This window comes from Trachemys scripta, chromosome 9 (genome assembly GCF_013100865.1).
Source record: "Trachemys scripta elegans isolate TJP31775 chromosome 9, CAS_Tse_1.0, whole genome shotgun sequence".
Classification (NCBI taxonomy): domain Eukaryota; kingdom Metazoa; phylum Chordata; order Testudines; family Emydidae; genus Trachemys; species Trachemys scripta.
This window is the reverse complement of record NC_048306.1, coordinates 89,203,487-89,223,229: the sequence shown is the minus strand read 5'-3', so window position 1 is coordinate 89,223,229 and position 19,743 is coordinate 89,203,487. Positions and strand designations below refer to the sequence as shown.

The following is a 19,743-nucleotide window of genomic DNA, read 5'->3' as shown; positions in this document are numbered from 1 at the left end:
AGCGCGCAGAAACTGCGCAGTTGCAGCGCTGTAAAAAAACCACTCCGTGAGAGGCGTACAGCTTTCTGCGCCGGAGCTACAGCGCCATGGTGCCAGTGTAGACATCCTGGTCGATTACAGCGCTGCAACTGGCCTCCAGGAGGTATTCCACAATGCCAGATCTCACCTCTCTGGTCATTGGTTTGAACTCTACTGCTCTGCCCTCAGGTGACCAGCTGGCAGCCCCACCCCTTAAATTCCTTGGGAATTTTGCAAGTCCCTTTCTTATTTGCTCGGTGACACCTGCAGTGGTCTCAGCACATCTTTCCAGGTGACCATGCCTGCTCCACACATCAGGTGAGCCCCCACTTGGAGCAATGCCGAGCTGCTGGACCTCGTCAGCATTTGGAGAGAGGAGGCTGTCCAGTCCCAGCTGCGTTCCAGCCATAGGAATTATGATACCTACAGACAGATGCATGACAGAAAGGGGCCATGACCAGGACACATTGCAATGCAGGGTCAAAGTGAAGGAGCTGCGGAACGCCTACCACAAGGCACGGAAGGCAAATCGCCACTCCAGTACTGCGCCCACAAGCTGCCGGTTCTACAAAGAGCTGGACACGATACTTGGCAGCGACCCCACCTCCACTGCGAAGACCACTGTGGATTTTTCAGTGGCTCATGTGTAGCTCAAGAGTGGACCAAGCCAGGAGGAGGAAATCTTGGACGAGGATGTGAAGCAGGAGGGGGACCCAGAGGCAGAGGACGACTCAGAGGTCCTTCTCTACCCTGGAGGAGGCTAGCCAGTCACAGCTGTTGGAGCTTGGCGAAGCGCAAACAGGAGAGGAGCCCCTGGTAAGTGGCTTTGATTTGGGGAATCACTGAAGCGAGTTGTTGGGGGCAAGAGGGTTGCAAAAAGCATGCTTGTGTCTGTATAATGCGTGTACCACTGCATGCCTAGTCTGAGCGGCAGAACAGTGTGTTGATTGACCCCCTCACTTCATGGGAATCTGCCTCAAAACTCTCATGGAGATACCAGGCAATCCGCTGCCGCAGGTTCTTCGGCAGAGCTGCTTTGTTTCTTGCCCCATTAACGGTAACTTTCCCGCGCCACTCTGCCATCACCGGGGGGGAGGGGCATTGCTGCACATAGGTGAGCCACATAAGAGCTAAGGCGGAAGCTGCAGTCTTGGAGAAGACTCTCCCTTGATTCCCTGCTCACCCTCAGCAGCGAGATATCTTCCATAATGAACACAGCCTGTGGAAAATGTGGGGACAGTAATAATTATAAGGCCCCCACTACAGTGCTGGCTCTTCCCAAGAGCCACCTGCCCAGTGTACAGTACGGTCCTGGAACACTGATTTCCCCTACCCCTGAGGTTACTCACCATTTGGGGGGTCTTGTGGCTCATCTGCGTTTGCCTGGGGTCAGCCAGTTAGTGACAGGTATGTGAATAGTGGCTCTGTTTTAAATCACTGAATCAATGGTCTGTGTGTTGCAAACAATACTGCTTCTATAAAATGTTGCATTTTGGCTTCATGCATCTTTCTGCATTAATGTCCGTGAAACACCCAGGTGATCCACAAGTGCCTGGAGAACCACTGAGAAATACCCCTTATGATTAATGTATTTGTTGGCTAGGTGGTCTGGTGCCAGAATTGGAATGTGCGTGCCATCTATTGCCCCTCCACAATTAGGGAAGCCCACTTGTGCAAAGCCATCCACAATGTCATGCACATTACCCAGAGTCACGGTCATTCAGAGCAGGACGTGATTAATGGCCATGCACACTTCCATCAACACAAGTCCAACGGTCGACTTTCCCACTCCAAACTGGTTAGCGACGGATTGGTAGCTGTCTGGAATAGTGCAATCTCCACATGCTTCTCCAACGGCAGGGCAGCTCTCATTCTCGTTTCCTTGCACTGCAGGGCTGGGGCGAGCTCATAACACAGTCCCATGAATGTGGCTTTCCTCATCCAAAAGTTCTGCAGTCATGGCTCATCATCCCAGACGTGCATGACGATGTAATCCCACTACTCAGTGCTTATTTCCCGAGCCCAGAAGCGGTATTCCACTGTGGTCAGCACCTCCATGAATGCCACAAGCAATCTCATGTCGTAGCTACTACACGTGGTGAGATCAATATCAAACTGCTCTTGCATTTGTAGTTTAAGGAATAACTCCACTGCTACTTGTGATGTGCTCGTGAGAGCGAGCAGCATATTGGTCAACAGTGCGGGACCCATTCCTGCAGACTGAAGCGGCAGAGCAGAGCGCGTAGTACACAAACCATAGAAAGATGGCACCAAATGCAGACGGAAGCACAGGGATTGCTGAGATGTGAAGCAATGAATCACGGGTCATTGGGACAGGACCCAGGATGCCACCTAGCCCACCTCGCCCCGCAACCCCCTCTGCCTTCCCACAACTCTGAGCGGCCGAAGAGGAAGAGGATAGCTACCCAGAGTGCATCACTCCGAATACTGCTGCAAGTGCCACAAGTGTGAACACATTATTGCATGGGCAGCTGACAGTGTGAACACACAACAGAAGTTTCCCTTCAGGACTCTCTGAGCAGTGCTGTAACTGCCAGAGCTGTAACTCTGCCAGTGTAGACATACCCTAAGAGAGCTTTGCTTCTCCACTGTTTGAGGAGGAGGAAAAAGGCTGTTACTTGTCTTTGGTTTACCTCTCCACAATTCATAACTGCAGCTATTTTATTACCTATATATATTTACTCAGGATTAAGTGTTTCTATTTACTTTGAAAATACAAAAGCACACTGAGAAAGGGGCATAATCACCATTTAAAGCTCTGCTTCCAAACCCCTCAGTCCTTACACATGAAAAACTCCCATGGATATGTTCATGGAATAATTGCCTAAGTTAGAACTGTGGGATTTGGCCATCATTATGCAAGTGTTTATTAACCAAAAGACAGCTCCCAGAGCACAACAGATAAAGCATTTCACATCTATTTTAAAAACTCAGAAATAAAACTATTGCCATGAAGTATATGTCATTCAGAACGCCAAAAAGTTTAAGCATCCCACCATTTACTGCAGAGAAACAATAATAATCTCTTACAATAGGCCACTCTTGAGTGGAGGCTAGCATGGATTGCTGAGATTTGCACTACGGCAAGCAGAGACCACAAAATGCTTTTCACTTAGGACCTTGGTTTGGGATTAACTATCTATCAGGCACCCATTAACACACACAGTGCCCCTTTGACAGGAACTGAGAATTTTAGAACTATCGGAAAAGCAAATGATCTTTTCAAATTCTCAGTAGCTTGTAAAGAGTCACTACTATCAAGAAAAACAGTTGGGAGGAGGGGGGTATGGAATGTAAAGAGTACTTTAAGCAATTCCTCTAGTCAGCTTCCTTTTACTCCTAGCCCATAGTAGCAGGATCACAGAAATGCACCAACAGGTTCTCCTTTTTATCCTCCCCACATGTAGGGTGACCAGAGGTCCCGATTTTATAGGGACAGTCCCGATTTTGGGGTCTTTTTCTTATATAGGCTCCGATTACCCCCACCCCGATTTTTCACATTTGCTGTCTGGTCACCCTACCCACATGCCCATTTATTGTACCTTGTAAATTAAACAAGGTCAAGCTCCAAGGCATTGCTAAAATGGCTGACATTTGAAGCGTTTAAAAATGCATTATGAAATGGAAGAGCAGCCTTTGGGAGTGGCTTTGAAGCTGAAACTTTTAGGACAGTCAAAGCACTCATTAACGGTTTTGAATATTCTTCCATCATCGCCTTGGAGTTTTCTTTTTCTATTTCTGCAATGTGGGGCTTTAGGGGTGGGGATGGGGTGGCTATTTGTTCTCTTTTAAAGGTGGGCTCAGTCATCTTTTCAAAACGCTAATGATCTATAAACTGCCTTATCATCTGGCATGGAACTTTGGCAGACACATGAGGGCAGCTTCCACCTCTTTTCTCCTGCATTTTCTGTCTCACATTTGACAACTCTTTTCTTCTCTACCTGCATGAAGCCACTCTTGTCAGAGAAGAAAGTCATAATTTCCCTGTAGAAAGGGGGGTACTCCTTTTGTCTTTTGCAGTTTCCAAAATCCATTCATATCTAAAAATCAGTCTTGGTTTACAAAAAAAACAGTTATCACCATCTCCACCATAACCAACAGCAGCAGGTTTACTGATCAATTATAAAGGTAGCAGGAGCTCTTCAAAAGCACAAATGGAAATTAGGCACCTGCCATGGCTGCTTTCAAAAATCTCCCCCTTAATGTCTAAATTCAATATCACAAGTAATTCTTTGGGGGGTGGGGGGTAGAATTGCTTTTTCCATTTCATCTCCCAAGTACCAGATCATTCCGTTATTTCTTTCTGGGTTTCTTATCCAGTTGCTATAGGTGATTAGGGTATTAACATAATGATAAATAATAATAAAAAAACTATTATTATTACTATAACAACATTACCTGGGAGGAATACTTTATGTTGCAGTCAGCAATCCTAAAATGGTCACAATGGAACTACAATGGTGTCTAAGTAAGATCTAATAGATCTAATTCTTTCCTATCTTGATGTAAGTTTCTCGCCTTTAGAGTTAATGAAATTCTATGTTGCATTTTTAGGATACCTTTCATCCCAGGATCTCACAGCACTTTGCAAGTAATACCTAACTAGGCTGCACTTCATAACATTCCTGTCAGGTACTTACGACGAGCTTTTTAAAGGTATGTAGGCACCTAAAGATGCAGACAGGCACATCTGAAAGTCCATCTTGTTGCCTAAATACCCTTAAAAAATCTAGCCCGTAGTTACTATTATTCCTGTGCATACAAATACACAGGTATAGTTTGACTTCTCCAGCCAGGCCAACAAGGCTGTGCATGGGGGACAAATTCTGCGCCTGCCTGAGGCTTGAAGTTTGGGGGGTACTCAGCTCATGGCAGAGTTGGGCTCTTTGATAGCTATGCACAGGAAGAGTGTGGGGGGTCGGTTGGAGGGGGGGGGTGTTGATTATGTCAGGAACATGGCACAAACACCGGTGGGTTGTAGCCCCTTTGAAAGTCCAGGCAGTGGCGTAACAGCCACCATGAGCTGCTGGGCTGCTCTACACCCTGTCTAGTGCTAGAGGCTGGATTCAGTCCCTCCCCACTGTCCTCATGTACTAATCACTGCACAGACCCTGTTTAGTCTGATCTGTGTTGGGGATAGGAAAATTTCACTTACGTGATTTACAGTACCACTCACCAAAACAGATTGATTTTCTGAGTCCCCCTCCCGCAGTGAACAAGTACCCAACAGCTTGTGGTCTCACAGTACAGCATGACATTAGCAATGCTATAGTTACGGTCAAGACGTTACAGCACTTTTTAAAAATATATTTCAATTTTCAATGGCTGAGCCCCTAGTCAGGAAGTGACAGATTTAAGATGGATGCACATACTCTACAAATCCAACTCCTCCTCCCCACATGCACAGGTGGACAGAAGACTGTTCCAGTTGGCACTACTTCCAAATTCTTTATTGACACTGTTCTCTGCAGACAGTAGGAGCATCCCCACTCCCACCTCCCGCTGCCACTACCACCACTCCAATCACACAGGAATCAAATGGAATCTATGCAAGCCTCTAATTCAGGGCTTACTTATGCACCATGACATCAGTTCTGTATAATGAGCCAAGTTCAGAAATCCATCTGGGACAAATAGCAGCCAGGCACATTGTGACTTCTTTTGTTTATATACACTGACTAATTATGTTTGGTGGTAAGTGAACTTACTTGAAGATTTATTTCCCAAGTCCTCCAAAACAACAAAACAATATTTTGCATCCTGGAGCAGCTTTGTGACTCCAGTTCTCTTCCCAAGGTTATGCATAAGTGATTTTTAAGAGAGCTCATTGTTTCTGAAACCTAAAATCTAAGCAAAGACATAGAAGTCGAAGCATACTGCCTTAAAATGTAAAAAGGAAACTGAAAACAGCATAAGGAAATAAAGGCGTATTGTATACCACAGCTCATCATCCTGCAAACATACCCTTAACTTACGAGACCATGCCGCCTATTTTTCACCCAGAGAGGAGGCAGCGATCGAAAAATCAATTTGGAACCAGCTGCTCCTTTACTCTGGGCCTGGCTGCATCAATAAGTTAATCTCTTATACAACAGTCTGCTTTCCAAAAAAGTGCACTCCTTAAACTAAAGAGGTGATTAACAGAACTGAAGCAGAACATGCACAGTATCTGGATTAAACACTAGACTGGAAGGATATGAAGACTGATTTGGACCACACCTTACACCACCTTGTTAATGGAAAAATATTTATTAACTGAACTTTTGCACAATAGAATGCTCCCCACTGTTATCCTACCTGCTCCTTATGCTGTATTGTTTTTAGAGATTTTAGCTGGAACCGTTAATTTCCATCTTTCCACTGGCTTGAGTCACTACCATAACATTTTCAATGCAGCATTTTATGTACTTTTTCTTTTCTTTTAGGGATGTAATAAGGATTACAGTTGTAACGGACTGTCCCTTTTCAAAGAAACCTGTTCCATTCCTCTCACTTCCAAGAAGGTTCACTAAATGCTGTTAGAGTCTGATACTGGCTACTGGGCAGAACCAGCCTGTCTGAACTCCTTAATACAGTAAAAAGAAGAACAGGAGTACTTGTGGCACCTTAGAGACTAACAAATTTATTAGAGCATAAGCTTTCGTGGACTACAGCCCACTTCTTCGGATGCAGTGTAACAGTGTGCATCACATACTTTGGATTCCAGACCAGCTCCAGCTCCCTTTACTCTTGTGAGTATTTCGAATTATTCTGAGGGGACTTGGGAGAGCAGGGACAGCAAATTTGGCCATGTTAAATAATTAGTGTACAGAAATAAATATTTAAAACTAAGACAGTTAAACCAAGCTCTCCAAAATGTTATTAATCCATTCTCATTTTGTGCCATGTTCAGTCTCACGGTTTTCCCACCCCTATGGAGTTCAGGCTTTAAAATTTGAAATTTATGATGACCGAGTTGTAATAATCTTGACTATAATGTCATCATCACAACACTAACTTTTTTTTTTAAAAAAGCACCATTTACTTTTTGGTAACTATCTGTTTAATGTGAGAAATTAATATGGCCACACAGTATTTAAGTTTAAAATTCCCTGGCATTCTGTTGTAGGACACTTGCTTTCTTAGCAAAATTCGCTTTGGCAATACATTTATTTTTACATTTAGGAGAGTGGTTTTAGTTTTCACAAAGATGACTATGCTCTTTTAAAACAATGATTAATGTTACTAACTTACATACAGTTTGCTAATTCTTGCCAAGTTTTGCATATATAATCACACACAGTGAAATTTCATAACTGGCCAAATTCATTTTGCCTATGTCCCCATTCCTGCAATCTGATCCACAAAAACAGATTCTTATGCCCATATGAGACTTGCAAACACACTACATCAGCATGAAAATATCCCACACGGATCAGATGGCAGGATCAAGGCCTAAATTTGGGCATAAGAAACCCTAATTTACACAAGTGAACAATCAGGTATATGTACAAAACAGGTAACCACACACCTAAGTGATCAACAGCAAATGCTGTTGCTTATTTTGTATATGCAATTATCTGTTTAAATGCACAACTATGGATTTTAGCACGTGCACACACACACATGCACACCCTCGGAGTGCATAAAAATCCACAGTTTGACATGGAAACCAATCCTCTCTGTGCAAAATACATATCTGTACACGCAACTATCACACGTGTACGCAGTTACTTGTTTTGTACATACAAACAAATGCCTAGGTGCAGGTATTGAAGATAGATATTTGCATGCATACATTTTGCAAGGACCATTTAGGCCTCGATCCTCAAAAGGTGACCCTATCAACAATACATACCACTTCACACTTCATGTGCCCATCATTATTTATATGATGATGAATAATGAATAACTTACAATAGAGATAAATGCTTACACACAGAGTTAGTTCTTGAGCCTCAGTTTGCAGTCCCATTCCACTCCTGTGGGACAGCTAAACAAATTCAGGCTATTCTCTCTCTGTGGTTTACTCTGATAAGGAATGTTACTGCCCTACTCTTTCTTCAGTTTACAAAAAGCGAGGGGAACAAAAAGGAAAAATCATTTCAAGGAGGGAAAAAGTCAGATAATACATGATAACAATAAAGCTCCTTCATTTGAGGCTCTCAAATACTTGAAGCCTCAGAATAATTCTCTGTAGTATTATCCACCTTTCTATACAAGAGAGGACACTAAGGGTAAGTGAGGTCACACAGGAAGCCTGTGGCAGAGTCCAGAAGAAAATTGAGATCTCCAGAATCTGTTATTTACCACAATACCCTTATCTGAAAGAAGACAACTCACAATGACCAGTTAAGAAGAAAGAGAAAATCCAGTATCACTGTGTAACACAAGTACTCCACTAGGCAGGCAATTCTAAGCCTCATGATATTTGAAAGCAATATACTGCCATTGTTGAAAACAAAAAGAAAAAGATAATTGTGCAAGAGGACAGCTGGGCAGAGTTCAGTCATCAGCATCCTTTGCTTAAAGGCATCATTCACTAAGATGATAAAATTAAACTTGCGATGTTTAGAAAAAAAAGTATGTTCTGAGCTCCAAAGACGGCTTTCCAAATAACAAACTTCATCCACGGGTTACTTCTTTAACTCTGCCTGCCATTGTCAGCAATCCTGGATCTCATTTCTTTTTTAAAGTGCATTGGAACAGTTTGAATTCCACAGTGTTTAAACCTATGGATTTTAAATCTTGCTTTAGATCTTCCTTGGACTGATTAAATCCTAAAATGCCACTCAACAAAGGCAACTTAGACAGGTCATGATTTCAAAGCTATGTGGCTCCCCTCTTGAAAAAAATGTGTATCATCCTTTTCCCACAGAAGAGATTGTACTGGAAGACAATGTATTTTCTTTGGGTATGTCTACACTACAGCTGGGAAAATGCTTCATATCATGGGTAGACAGACATGTGCTAAAGACAGCTGTGGAAGCACAGTCGGCAGCTCAGGCTAGCCACCTACGTACAATCCCATCCGATCCCCTAGATACCTATTCGGGCAGCTAGCCCAAGGTGCCACCTGTGCCAGGCCACACTGCTACCTTTAGTGTGCTAGCTCAAGCCAAGCTAGCATGTGTCTGTCTACTCATGCTGGGAAACACCCTTCCAGCTGCAGTGTAGACATACCCATAGAAAACTCATTTTCTTCTTCCATAGATATCATTGTTATTTCTGCTGCGAGTAACTCCTTTTTGATGTCACTGATTACTTCTGAGTTTTCCTGTATTCTTCAGCTAAGGAGACATCAGCAAACTGAGCTGCTTTGTAAAATGTCATCTACTGGTATAGAGAAGGAAAAGGCCTCCAAGGAATATATACCATTGGTGATATGAGAAGCTGCTAAAAGGCTGAGAAATATGGAAGAGAAGTAGGGTCAGAATAGAGACGATAACTTTAAAATGACCAGAGATGATCTTCTGGATCTACATTAACAAAGAATACCCCAGAAATCTTAGTTCCTATTATAACATGCATATATACAAACACGGAGAAACTGGTTTATCCTAGTGGAGGCTCTTTTACATATAGCAGGGGTGGCCAAACTTACTGACTCTCCAAGCTGAATATGACAATCTTCAGACGTTCAAGAGCTGGGGTGTGCGTGCTGGTGCTCGGGGCTTCAGCCCCACAGTGGGGTTGTGGGGGTAGGGGGTTCTGCCCTGCAAGGGGGCAGGGGGGCTGCGGACTTCGGCCCCGCAAGAGGTGCCTTTCTGAGCTTGGGGCTTTAGCTCTGCTCCTGCTGAAGCACCGAGCCCCGGCAGGCGCACCCCAAGGGGTTGAAGCCCCAAGACTCCCCTCCCTGCTAGGAAGAAGAAGCCTCTAGTCCCACCACCTCACCGTGGGGCTGAAGTCCTATGGGGCCCCTCCTCCCCCATCTGACAGGCAGAAAATGGAGGGGACATGGGGGAGGGAGGGAGGGCTCTCTGAGACACATTTTAACTGTAAAAGAGCCTCATGTGGCTGGCGAGCCACAGTTTGGCCACCCCTGACATATAGTTGGGCAGAATCTGGATGCTAGAAAGTAGATTTGATCTTGTTTTAATACCTTTCCAGAGAAAAAAGGTTAGTCTATCTTCCTGATTTATCAAATAAAGCTGCACTTGACTCAAAAGCGGATCCTGTATTCTCAAAGTCTGGTTGACCTTTATCTGTTTTTGAGAACAAAATGCAGAAGCAATTCAAAACAGTAAGCTGATCTGAAGTACTGTATCACAAATATTTGTAGTTCCTTAATTCGTTCAACTTCTAAAGAAGTCCTGTTAATAAGTCCAGATGCAGCTGTTTAACTACTGTACAGGAATGAAGCTGTTAGAAGCCTGCAAGTTCTTGCAAGGTTCCCAGCAGAGTACGCAGATTGGTTGCACTTCACTATGAGTAGAAGCTAAGGGCCACATAATGAGGTACGACCAGCAAAAGGGGAAGTTAAAATCTCACCCTAACTATGAGGGCAAGTACAGTTAATTAAGTATCATGCAGAGTCTTCTATACGCCATAGTGAAATGATGCATCTCATGCACACTGTATATCAACTCCCTTCCTTACTTGCAAAGTGCACAGAGTAAAAAGTGATGGGCAAATAACTGGTGTGTCTGAAGAAACATGGGTGTAAGTGTGCTCTTCATCATGATAATTAGGCACCTCTCTTGGGGACCTACTAGTAATATTAGACAGCAGTCACTCGGTGGCTGAGCACTTATTAACACAAGATCAGATTTCCCTGTGCCCCAGTCTGGCTCAATCCTTTTAAATTGATGACTAAACAAGTATGTACAACGTTCTGTACATACACTGTTCAGAATTAGCCTCTGTGGAAAAAAGATGTATCAGTTCTGTAAACATCATCTGGAATATTATAAATCATTTCCATAACTTTTCCATCATTAGAAGTACATTGGAGAGTTGTAAATACAGGTCTTAAAACCACAACCGTATATTAGCAAATACTGCAACATTCAAATTCCAAAACAGAAATTTCATTCAAGAAATCTATTGTACATGAGTTTAACTAATTTCATGGAGCTCAATGTCTATTTCACCTCAAAATTCATGTCTCGGGCTCTTTTTTATAACCTTTCCTGAGGAGAAAAAAATCATCATTATTGGAGACTAATCTAGATTCAAGATGATGGTTCAGTATCTTTTCAAAAAGGATTCAGGTCTGGATTTTGAATACCTCAAAGTGAAGTGATATCTGGATCCAAAGTTTTGATTCAACCTATTATAAAGACAGCAGGCCATTTAATGGAACGTAAGGCTAGCAGGGACCATTAGATCATCAAGTCTGACCATATCACTGGCCACAACCATCACCTGCATACTAATCCCAACAACTGGATTTAGACCAAGGTATAACAGCCCTCAGGAAGCTGAACTATCATGTGCCACAGGCAGAAAACAGGAGGGACGGTAATGCACTATTTGCATAATCCAAATACAGATCTGGGTTGGATTTCAAACACACTCCCAAATTTTACAGGTGTTTATACACAGGTTTCAGTTCAGGTCCATCTCTATTAAGTTCTTATGGCCAGTAAATGGCCCAAATTAGGCCTCTAAATCCACATTTTACTCATCCAATGAAGAGTTGTCTGATTTTCAGATATGCCCAGCATCCTCAGTTTTCCCTGAGCACTGCATAGCACCTCTGAATCAGGCTAGTTCTATTAGAAGGCCTGTATTCTCCATGTCTGCAGTGCAGGCTGTATCTCCCCAGGGTGGTGAGAGTAATATCCTCCTCCCATCCCTGTTGAGGAGCAGTATCAGGTGGGATTCAGGATATTTGGACAGCAGTTCAGGCTGACAGGGCATTCCTATCCCTTCCAGGTGGAAAAGCTCTCAGTGCTCTGTAGCCATACTACCTCTGGCTGTGAGAATAGCCCCCATCAAAATCCATAAAGGCATCCTCTCATCCTCCATCAAGTCCCTCCTCTCCCATAATGCCTACAGTGAATTACAACATGATAATGGCTAGGCTGTGATCACTACCATTACCTGGCTAAGAATTGTGAACATACTATTATATCTGTTACCCTTCTGACCCATCCCAACCTGCCTATTTGTCTCATCCACCAGTTAAGTCTTGTCTTGTAGAGTTTTAAGCTCTTTGCAGCAGTGACTGCCATTTATTTTATGTTTGTACAACAACTAACACAATAGGGCCCACTGGTTGTGACTCTAAGGTACTACTGCAATACAAGGTTGTTTTTTTTTAATTATTAATGACCCATATTAATATTATTATGGAACCAGATGCCTAATTTCAGGCACCAAAGTTTGACAATTTTGTCTCATTATTTTGAATTCCAGTGAATATATTTAAACACCAGATGGAACTGATCATTGCAAAAGCAGTGATCCAATACAATATCCAGGCCTCAGTGTAGGCATTCCAGTATTTGAGTCAAATTCTGCCCTCAAATACATGGCACAGTTCTCCGTGAAGTTAATGGGAGCCAAACACAAGCGCCAAGGTCACTATTTGGCCCTTAGATAGGTCGCATTCAGACCATTCAATGGCTCTTAAATTCCCACTCATCCCACAAAGCTTACTGACCTGCTGTGATCCGTCTCCATTCACTATGTGAGGCATCATGGCTACCTCCCCATTCAGCAACGGTGGCAGCTCCAGCGGGATTTGGTCGGTCATCATCATTGTGACGTACATTCATGGAGAATTTTCCTCCACGGGCTTCCTGCAAGACAGACATGTTTTAAATTAAATTTTCTTTTAAATGTAGACTTAGAAAAATCTATTCATACTTCAGTAGGGTGGTACCCTTCCCATTAAGATTATTTGCTTAAAAAGGTATATCCTGGTCCGAGGGAAACTGGATGAGAGGACTGTTAATGGCTTTCAGATCATGTCATGGATAAATCCATTGCTTTCTAAGAAACAGTCCAGAATTAGTATTCAGCAAAATAAACATGGTGACGTTTTTACTCTTTTTCTTCAGGGCTTTTCAAGCATTAATATCTTCAGCCAGAGCCTTCATCCCAGATCTTAAATTTCTGAATGATAATATGAGTAGTTTATGGTTCAGTTTGTTGATTTGTAACAACACAACGCTCACACTGTAAGGTAGTTCTTGGAACCTGCTTCCTTGGCATATTTAACATTCATAAGAGATTCTATTACTCTTGACATTAAGATACGGCAAGAGCCAAGTGCTTTTAATCCCTTGATAGCACTTCTACAGACAACATGAATTGTAAAAAGAGCAAACTTTCAATTTTCAGTGGTCCCCACTTAATTGTGACATAAGTGAAGAGAAAGCTCTTGCCTAGAATCTTATCCAACATGTAGAAAGTGGACCACTGTGTAGGAGAGTACGTAAGAAGAATTTGTAATGAAACACACTATCTTCACTATAATACCATCCCTTGCAGATAATTATTTGAAGTGTTACATAAGAAAAGTTGCTACAACTCAAATGAAAGCTTTGTAATAAGAAGTTTTATAATTCAGTGTTAATAGCATCATGCTGTTTTACAAGGCAATAATCCAGTTCCTTAATGAATAAATGACAGGACCTAAAGTCAATAGTTTATCCTGACAAAGGAAGCAGACTTTTGCACAAATCCCCATGGTCCTAATGCTAACTGAATTTATTTAATGCCTTTCATGACAAAGAATCCTGAAATGCTTACAAATGATTAATATATAACATCGATAAAATTTAGGTAGGAAAACCTATCAATTGTGGTGAAGTGTAGTAACCAGGTAGATAATTGGCACACACAATGCTGAACAGCTCTGCACAGAAGGGAAATTTGGGGGGGAGGGGGGAACAACAAAGGGGAAACCCTATTTATATGGAGAGTGTTGTATGATCTCCGTGGAATAGACAGGACTTTGCTCTTTAAAGTTACAGCTACAAGAGCCATACAATATAAATAGCGTGGAATTCAATTTATCTGCTATAGGAAGGGTAAGAAGCTGAGTCAACCCTGCCAGGATTAGAACCTGTGGTTCCATGGAGTCTAGATAGTTATAACCTGATACACAGACCATTAAGCCACTCCCTCTCCTGCTGCTAGTATTTAAATTTAGATTTTTAAAAGCCATGTTTAAATGTAAATGGATGGGAAACTAAACTACGCTCTCTCTTCACCATTATATACTTATTTACTTAGATTTGTTGAAAATGAGCCCATCCAGAGCTCAACATTAAAATCCAGTCAGCTACAGAGCAATCTAACTACCAGAGAATAAATCAAACCATGAGTGAATATTCTGATCAACTGTGACAGCCCACTTGTGTAACGAGAATGATCAAAATGACTATTTAAAACTCTGCACCCCTTAAGCTGAATAGTGTTGAACCTTTCACTCTTATCACGTAAAGCATCTTTACACACAGAAAGTAATGGTGAACCAACCTACATCTCTTCTAAAACAAGCGTCCTGCTCACCACCATTACCATTCCTCTGGTATATATCTGTAAAGGCTATTTTGATGTAGCTGGTGCCAAATTTGCATGATTCACATAGTTCTTTCTGATGTTCTCACTACCCTAAAAATACAGCTTTTCTAATTGTCACGCCAACTTGATATAAACAGATGGCATTTATTTCAAAATGAAAGACTCGCCTCCTTTTATCTGAGACCCAATTATAGGACTCAAATTCTCACCAAGTTTTGAGGAGTAACATAAGGTAACAAACAAAAGGCAGATGTATATCTACTAGTGATCAGCTAAACAGTAAGTCCATGTCTTTGTGCTTTAAGTCTCATTCTAGGCCTGGGTCAAGCATTAATGTGGGCCTATATCACAACCCTATACCATTTGCCCCACATATTGACCCACAGTGACTACACACAAAAAAAAGCAATCTGGAAACCAAATTCCCCCCCTTGCTCACAACATCAAGCACCATGATCCAACCATCCATCATCTGACAAAATCTCCTTGGCTCTGAAACGTAAAGCTGGCAGCTGATAAAGTCTTCTCTACTTGTCACATGAGCGACACACATCTGCCTGAGGCCCTCCACACCTTTCCTCACCAAGGCAGTTTTGCCAACTCTCACAATTTTTACTGCGAGTTTTGTAGTATCTCAGGGGCTTCTTAAAGCCCCAGGATCCTGGAGCCAGGTGATTACATGAAAATCTCAGCTTTTTTTTATTATTATTTTTTAGCCCTCATGATTGTTGAGAAAAGTTTGAAAAGATGAACCCTACAAGTTCAAAACCCAGAATGTAACTCAAACTCCAAAATTATTTTAAATCTCACAATTTTGAAGGCCCCACAATTCATCATTATTAAATCGCTGGGAATTGGCAATACAACCAAGGCCCTGCAAAACCTAGCTGTAACCATTCTGTGTCCTGGTTGTACAGATCTCTTAGGAAAAAACATGACTCTAGTTGTTTTCCAATTAAATTAGATTAATTCATGCAACAGCTATTTGTATCGCTGGTCCATGAAGGCTTTCAATGTGAGTTCATCAATCATACATAGAGAATAGCTTCACATTACTGATCTTTTTCTGGCATTTTTTGGCAAGCCAATCTACAGCACATATGTCCTCAATTCATTCCTGTTTTTTTAAGGTATATATATAACTGCATGAAGGAGTTCTGAAAGGACTACAAGGCTGACAGGAGCCATTATAAACACATTAAAATGCACATACAAATCCATGACAAATCCATCCAGTCTGAATCTGGAAGTTTGAGTTTTAAAAGAGACATTTTTAATCTCAAAATAATGCAATGCCATTTTTATTTATTTAAACATAGACTGTAGTTTGAAACTATATTTTTCCATAGTAAATTTCCCCACTCCAGGCGCAACCAACCAATGTGCCGACGTGTATTTGCTGAATATCATTATTTAAAGGTTAGTAGTTGCATTCTCACTACGGCCATGTCTACACTAGCCTTTTTTTCAGAAAAGTTTCCTCCCATTGCCAATACTGGTGCAACTCCACCAATAATGGCAACGCTAGTTGTTGACAATGCACTGTTGGCCATTGGCATTTTCCAACACAGTCGTTTAGACCTGTTCTCTGCAAGGTTAGATAGCATGCTGTTTAAATCACTGGCAACCATAAGAACCATCTCTACACTAGGTGGAAGTGCACCAGGTTTTTAACAATGGTGAGAAATTTTCACCAGAAAGCCCTAGTGCAGATACAATTGAAGTCCCAATTGAAATTATACCACAGATTTTAATGTATCAAGCCCTAAACTTTTAGAACCAGTTTCAGATACTGACCCATTAGGTTTCTCTTTCTTATTGATTCTTGATTAACAAGAGAAAACAATGTATCTTTCAAATTTGCCAACATCCCCCTCACAATGCAACAGTTGCTCTCACACAACCAATGTCATTAATTTGATTGACATACACGATCAACTTTGTCTCTAAAAAGTAAAGCACATTACTTTCAAGAAAACTCAGGCCAAGGGGCTGGGAAAACAAATTCAGAGTTCAGGACATGAGAACTTCTCTGCTTTGCTTAAAATATGAAATACCATATACTAATCCAAAGCCTGAATCAAACAAAACCCCATTTTTTCTGGTTCTAAAAAGTTGAATAAATTTAAACTTTTAGAAAATATTTCCTGTGTGTCTGCATTCCCTGGGTTTGGCTGGAACAGGATACGGAAATACCACTATTCAGTGAGAGAGGCTGTGTTTCCAAGCTAGTTATGTCCAGGAAATACTAGAAATTTCATAAGGTTTCGAGCTCAGTTTCTTGACCAAGGAAGTAAGGATAAGCATCCAAGCTTTTGGATGTTTTTCCACCCAAACTGAGCTTCCAAACCTTTTGATGTTTACTAGTCAATACTGTGAACCTGATCTTCTACTTTGTAATGCAATGTCCGACCTCTCACAAAATAAGTTGATGATCCTTAAGTTTCCTTATTGATTCAATATGTGAATTAGTAATACATATAGTAGTTGCATATGACAACAGATGGAAACTTAAAAACACAGAGAAGAACAAAATAGAACTATCCAAAACAAATTTCCATGTATGATGAATTAAGATGACCCGATGTGTTAAGATACAGTCATCCTTAAATTCCAAGAGGAGTTTAAACACATTGAGATAGCCTAACGGTCTATTTTTTCTTAGAAGGTTTTGACTTCACTTTAGTTATGGTACAAGCCAAGATAATTCATGATATTTCCACCTCTTTCTTTTACAAAACTAAAAAACCTCTTCCAGCTAAGGCAGACAGAATTTCAAAATGAGAACCTAGCAAAGTAATAGTTCTTCTAAATATTGAGCTTTATGAACTGGTTTCTATAGAAAAAATGTTTACCTACCTTTCGTAACTGTTGTTCTTCAAGATGTGTTGCTGGTGGCCATTTCATTCTAGGTGTGCATGCGCCCACACGTGGCCACCAGAGATTTTTACCTTAGTGGTACCCGTAGGGCCAGCTGTGGCGCCCTCTAGAGTGCCGCGCTTATGCCACGATATATCAGGTGCCACCAGCCCACACCCTCTCAGTTCCTTCTTGCCGACAATTCCAACAGAAGGGTAAGAAGGCGGGTAATAGAATGAACATGAGCAACACATCTCAAAGAACAATTTGAAAGGTAGGTAACCGTTTTTCTTCTTCGAGTGCTTGCTCATGTCGATTCCATTCTAGGTGACTCACAATAAGTATCAATGGAGATGGGCTCAGAGTTCACCATCGTGCAGCTAATAGCAGTGCTCTGCCAAAGCCAGCATCATCTTGAGCCTACTGGGTCAGCACACAGTGCAACGCGAACGTATGAACGGACGACCAGGTGGCAAGACAAATTTCTTGGATCGGCGCCTGCACCAGGTCAGGCCGCTGAAGGTGCCTGCGCTCTAGTGGAATAAGCCATCACAATTGTCGGCGGGGACACCTTCGCCAGCTCGTAGCAGTAACAGATACAGGCTGATACCAGGCAACCCTTCATCCTGTCTGCGACAGCAACAAACAATTGTGTTGACTTACAGAATGACTGTGTTCTATCAATGTAGAAGGCCAACATCAGTCTGACATCCAGCGTATGCAACCTGTGCTCCTCATCTGATGCATGAGGCTTCAGACAGAGGACCGGTAAGTAAATGTCTTGGCCAGCGTGGAACTGAACTGGGAAACAACCTTGGCCAGAAAAGCCAGGTGCGGAGGCAGCTGGACTTTGTCCTTGTAGAAGACTATATAAGGTGGCTCCGACGTGAGCACCCTGATCTCGGACACCCGCCAGGCCAAAGTTATAGCAACCAAGAAGGAGACCTTCCAAGAGAGAAGCAGAAGGGAGCAGGAAGCTCACAGTTCGAGCAGCAGGGGAGTGGGGGCACGAGCTTTGAAAACACAAGATTCAGGTACCATGGGGGGACAAGGTCCTGGATGTGCAGGTAAAGGCACTCCAGACCCTTTAGGAAGCGCGCCATCATGGGATGGGTGAAGATCGGCCTATCCTGAAGTGGAGGGCGGAACGCCAAAATGGCGTTCAGATGTACCTTGACCGAAGACAAAGACAAGCCCTGGAGCTTAAGATGCAGCAAATAGTCCAGAACGTCCTGCAGTGGGGTCTCCTCTGGACGAAAGTGCTTGTCTGAGGCCCAATATGCGAAGCGCTTCCACTTTGCCACATAGGTAGCCCTGGTATAAGGCTTCCTTTTGCCCAGGAGGATCTGTTGGACTGCAGCGGAGCACTCTCGCCCATCCGTACTTAGCCACGCAGCAGCTACACCATCAGGTGCAGCGATGCCAGATTCAAGTGCAACAGATTGCCATGGTTCTGGGACAGCAGATCTGGTTGGAGAGGTAACTGCAGTGGGTCGGTCACCAAAAGACTCAGTGCATGACGAACCAATGCTGGCGAGGCCACTCCGAAGCTATGAGGATGATAGATGCTTTGTCTTGCTTTACCTTTAGCAGGACCCTGTGGATAAGCAGCACTGGCGGAAAGGCATATATCAGCATTCCCAACCATGGAATTAAGAAGGTGTCTGATAGTGATCCATTGTCTCTGCCGTGCAGAAAACAGAATATGTGGCACTTTCTGTTCCATCTAGATGCAAACAGGTCCACCTGGGGAGTCCCCCACCTTCGGGGATCAGGCTGACCATTTCCAGATGAAGGGACCATTCTTGGTGAGACAAGAAGGTCCTGCTGAGGTGACCTGCCAGGACACTGTTGCTTCCAGGTAGGTGGGTGCCCATGCCCACCAGATGGATGGCATGCCGCATGCAAAAGTTCCAGAGGCTGAGCACCTCCCGACACAGGGCCGAAGACCTGGCGCCGCCCTGCCTGTTGATGTAATATGTTGCAGCCATATTGTCCATGAAGACCTGCACCACCTTGCCTCTCAGGTGGGGCAAGAACATTTCACAGGCCAGGTGCATCGTCTTGAGCTCCCTGACATTGATATGAAGGGCTAGAATGCTGCAGCCAGTGGCCCTGGTGTTGAGCTCACTTGGGTGGGACCCCCAGCCCAGGTCCGAAGCGTCTGAGACCAGGGTGAGCACGGTGCTGGGGACACAGAGGGAACGCCATGCAGCACTGACTTGGGACCTAGCCACCAGTCCATGGACAAGAGGACATGGTTCGGTACCGTGACCACTCGGTCCAGGAAGTGCCTGCTGGGAACATAAACCGTTGCCAGCCACATCTGCAGGGGTCTCAAATGAAGCCGGGCATGACTGACCACGTACGTGCTTGTTGCCACGT

At 43.0% G+C, this 19,743-nt stretch overlaps 1 protein-coding gene across 2 annotated transcripts in view; it reads right to left on the bottom strand.

Annotated features, from left to right (window-relative positions):
* FNDC3B (fibronectin type III domain containing 3B) overlaps window positions 1-19,743 on the bottom strand; it is a 378,401-nt gene that overhangs the window by 296,435 nt on the left and 62,223 nt on the right. For both annotated transcript variants that reach the window (XM_034782468.1, XM_034782469.1), the window contains exon 2: window positions 12,629-12,767. In XM_034782468.1, the coding sequence (XP_034638359.1) occupies window positions 12,629-12,739 (111 nt within the window). In that variant the 5' untranslated portion in view covers window positions 12,740-12,767. The remainder of the gene's footprint in view (window positions 1-12,628; window positions 12,768-19,743) is intronic.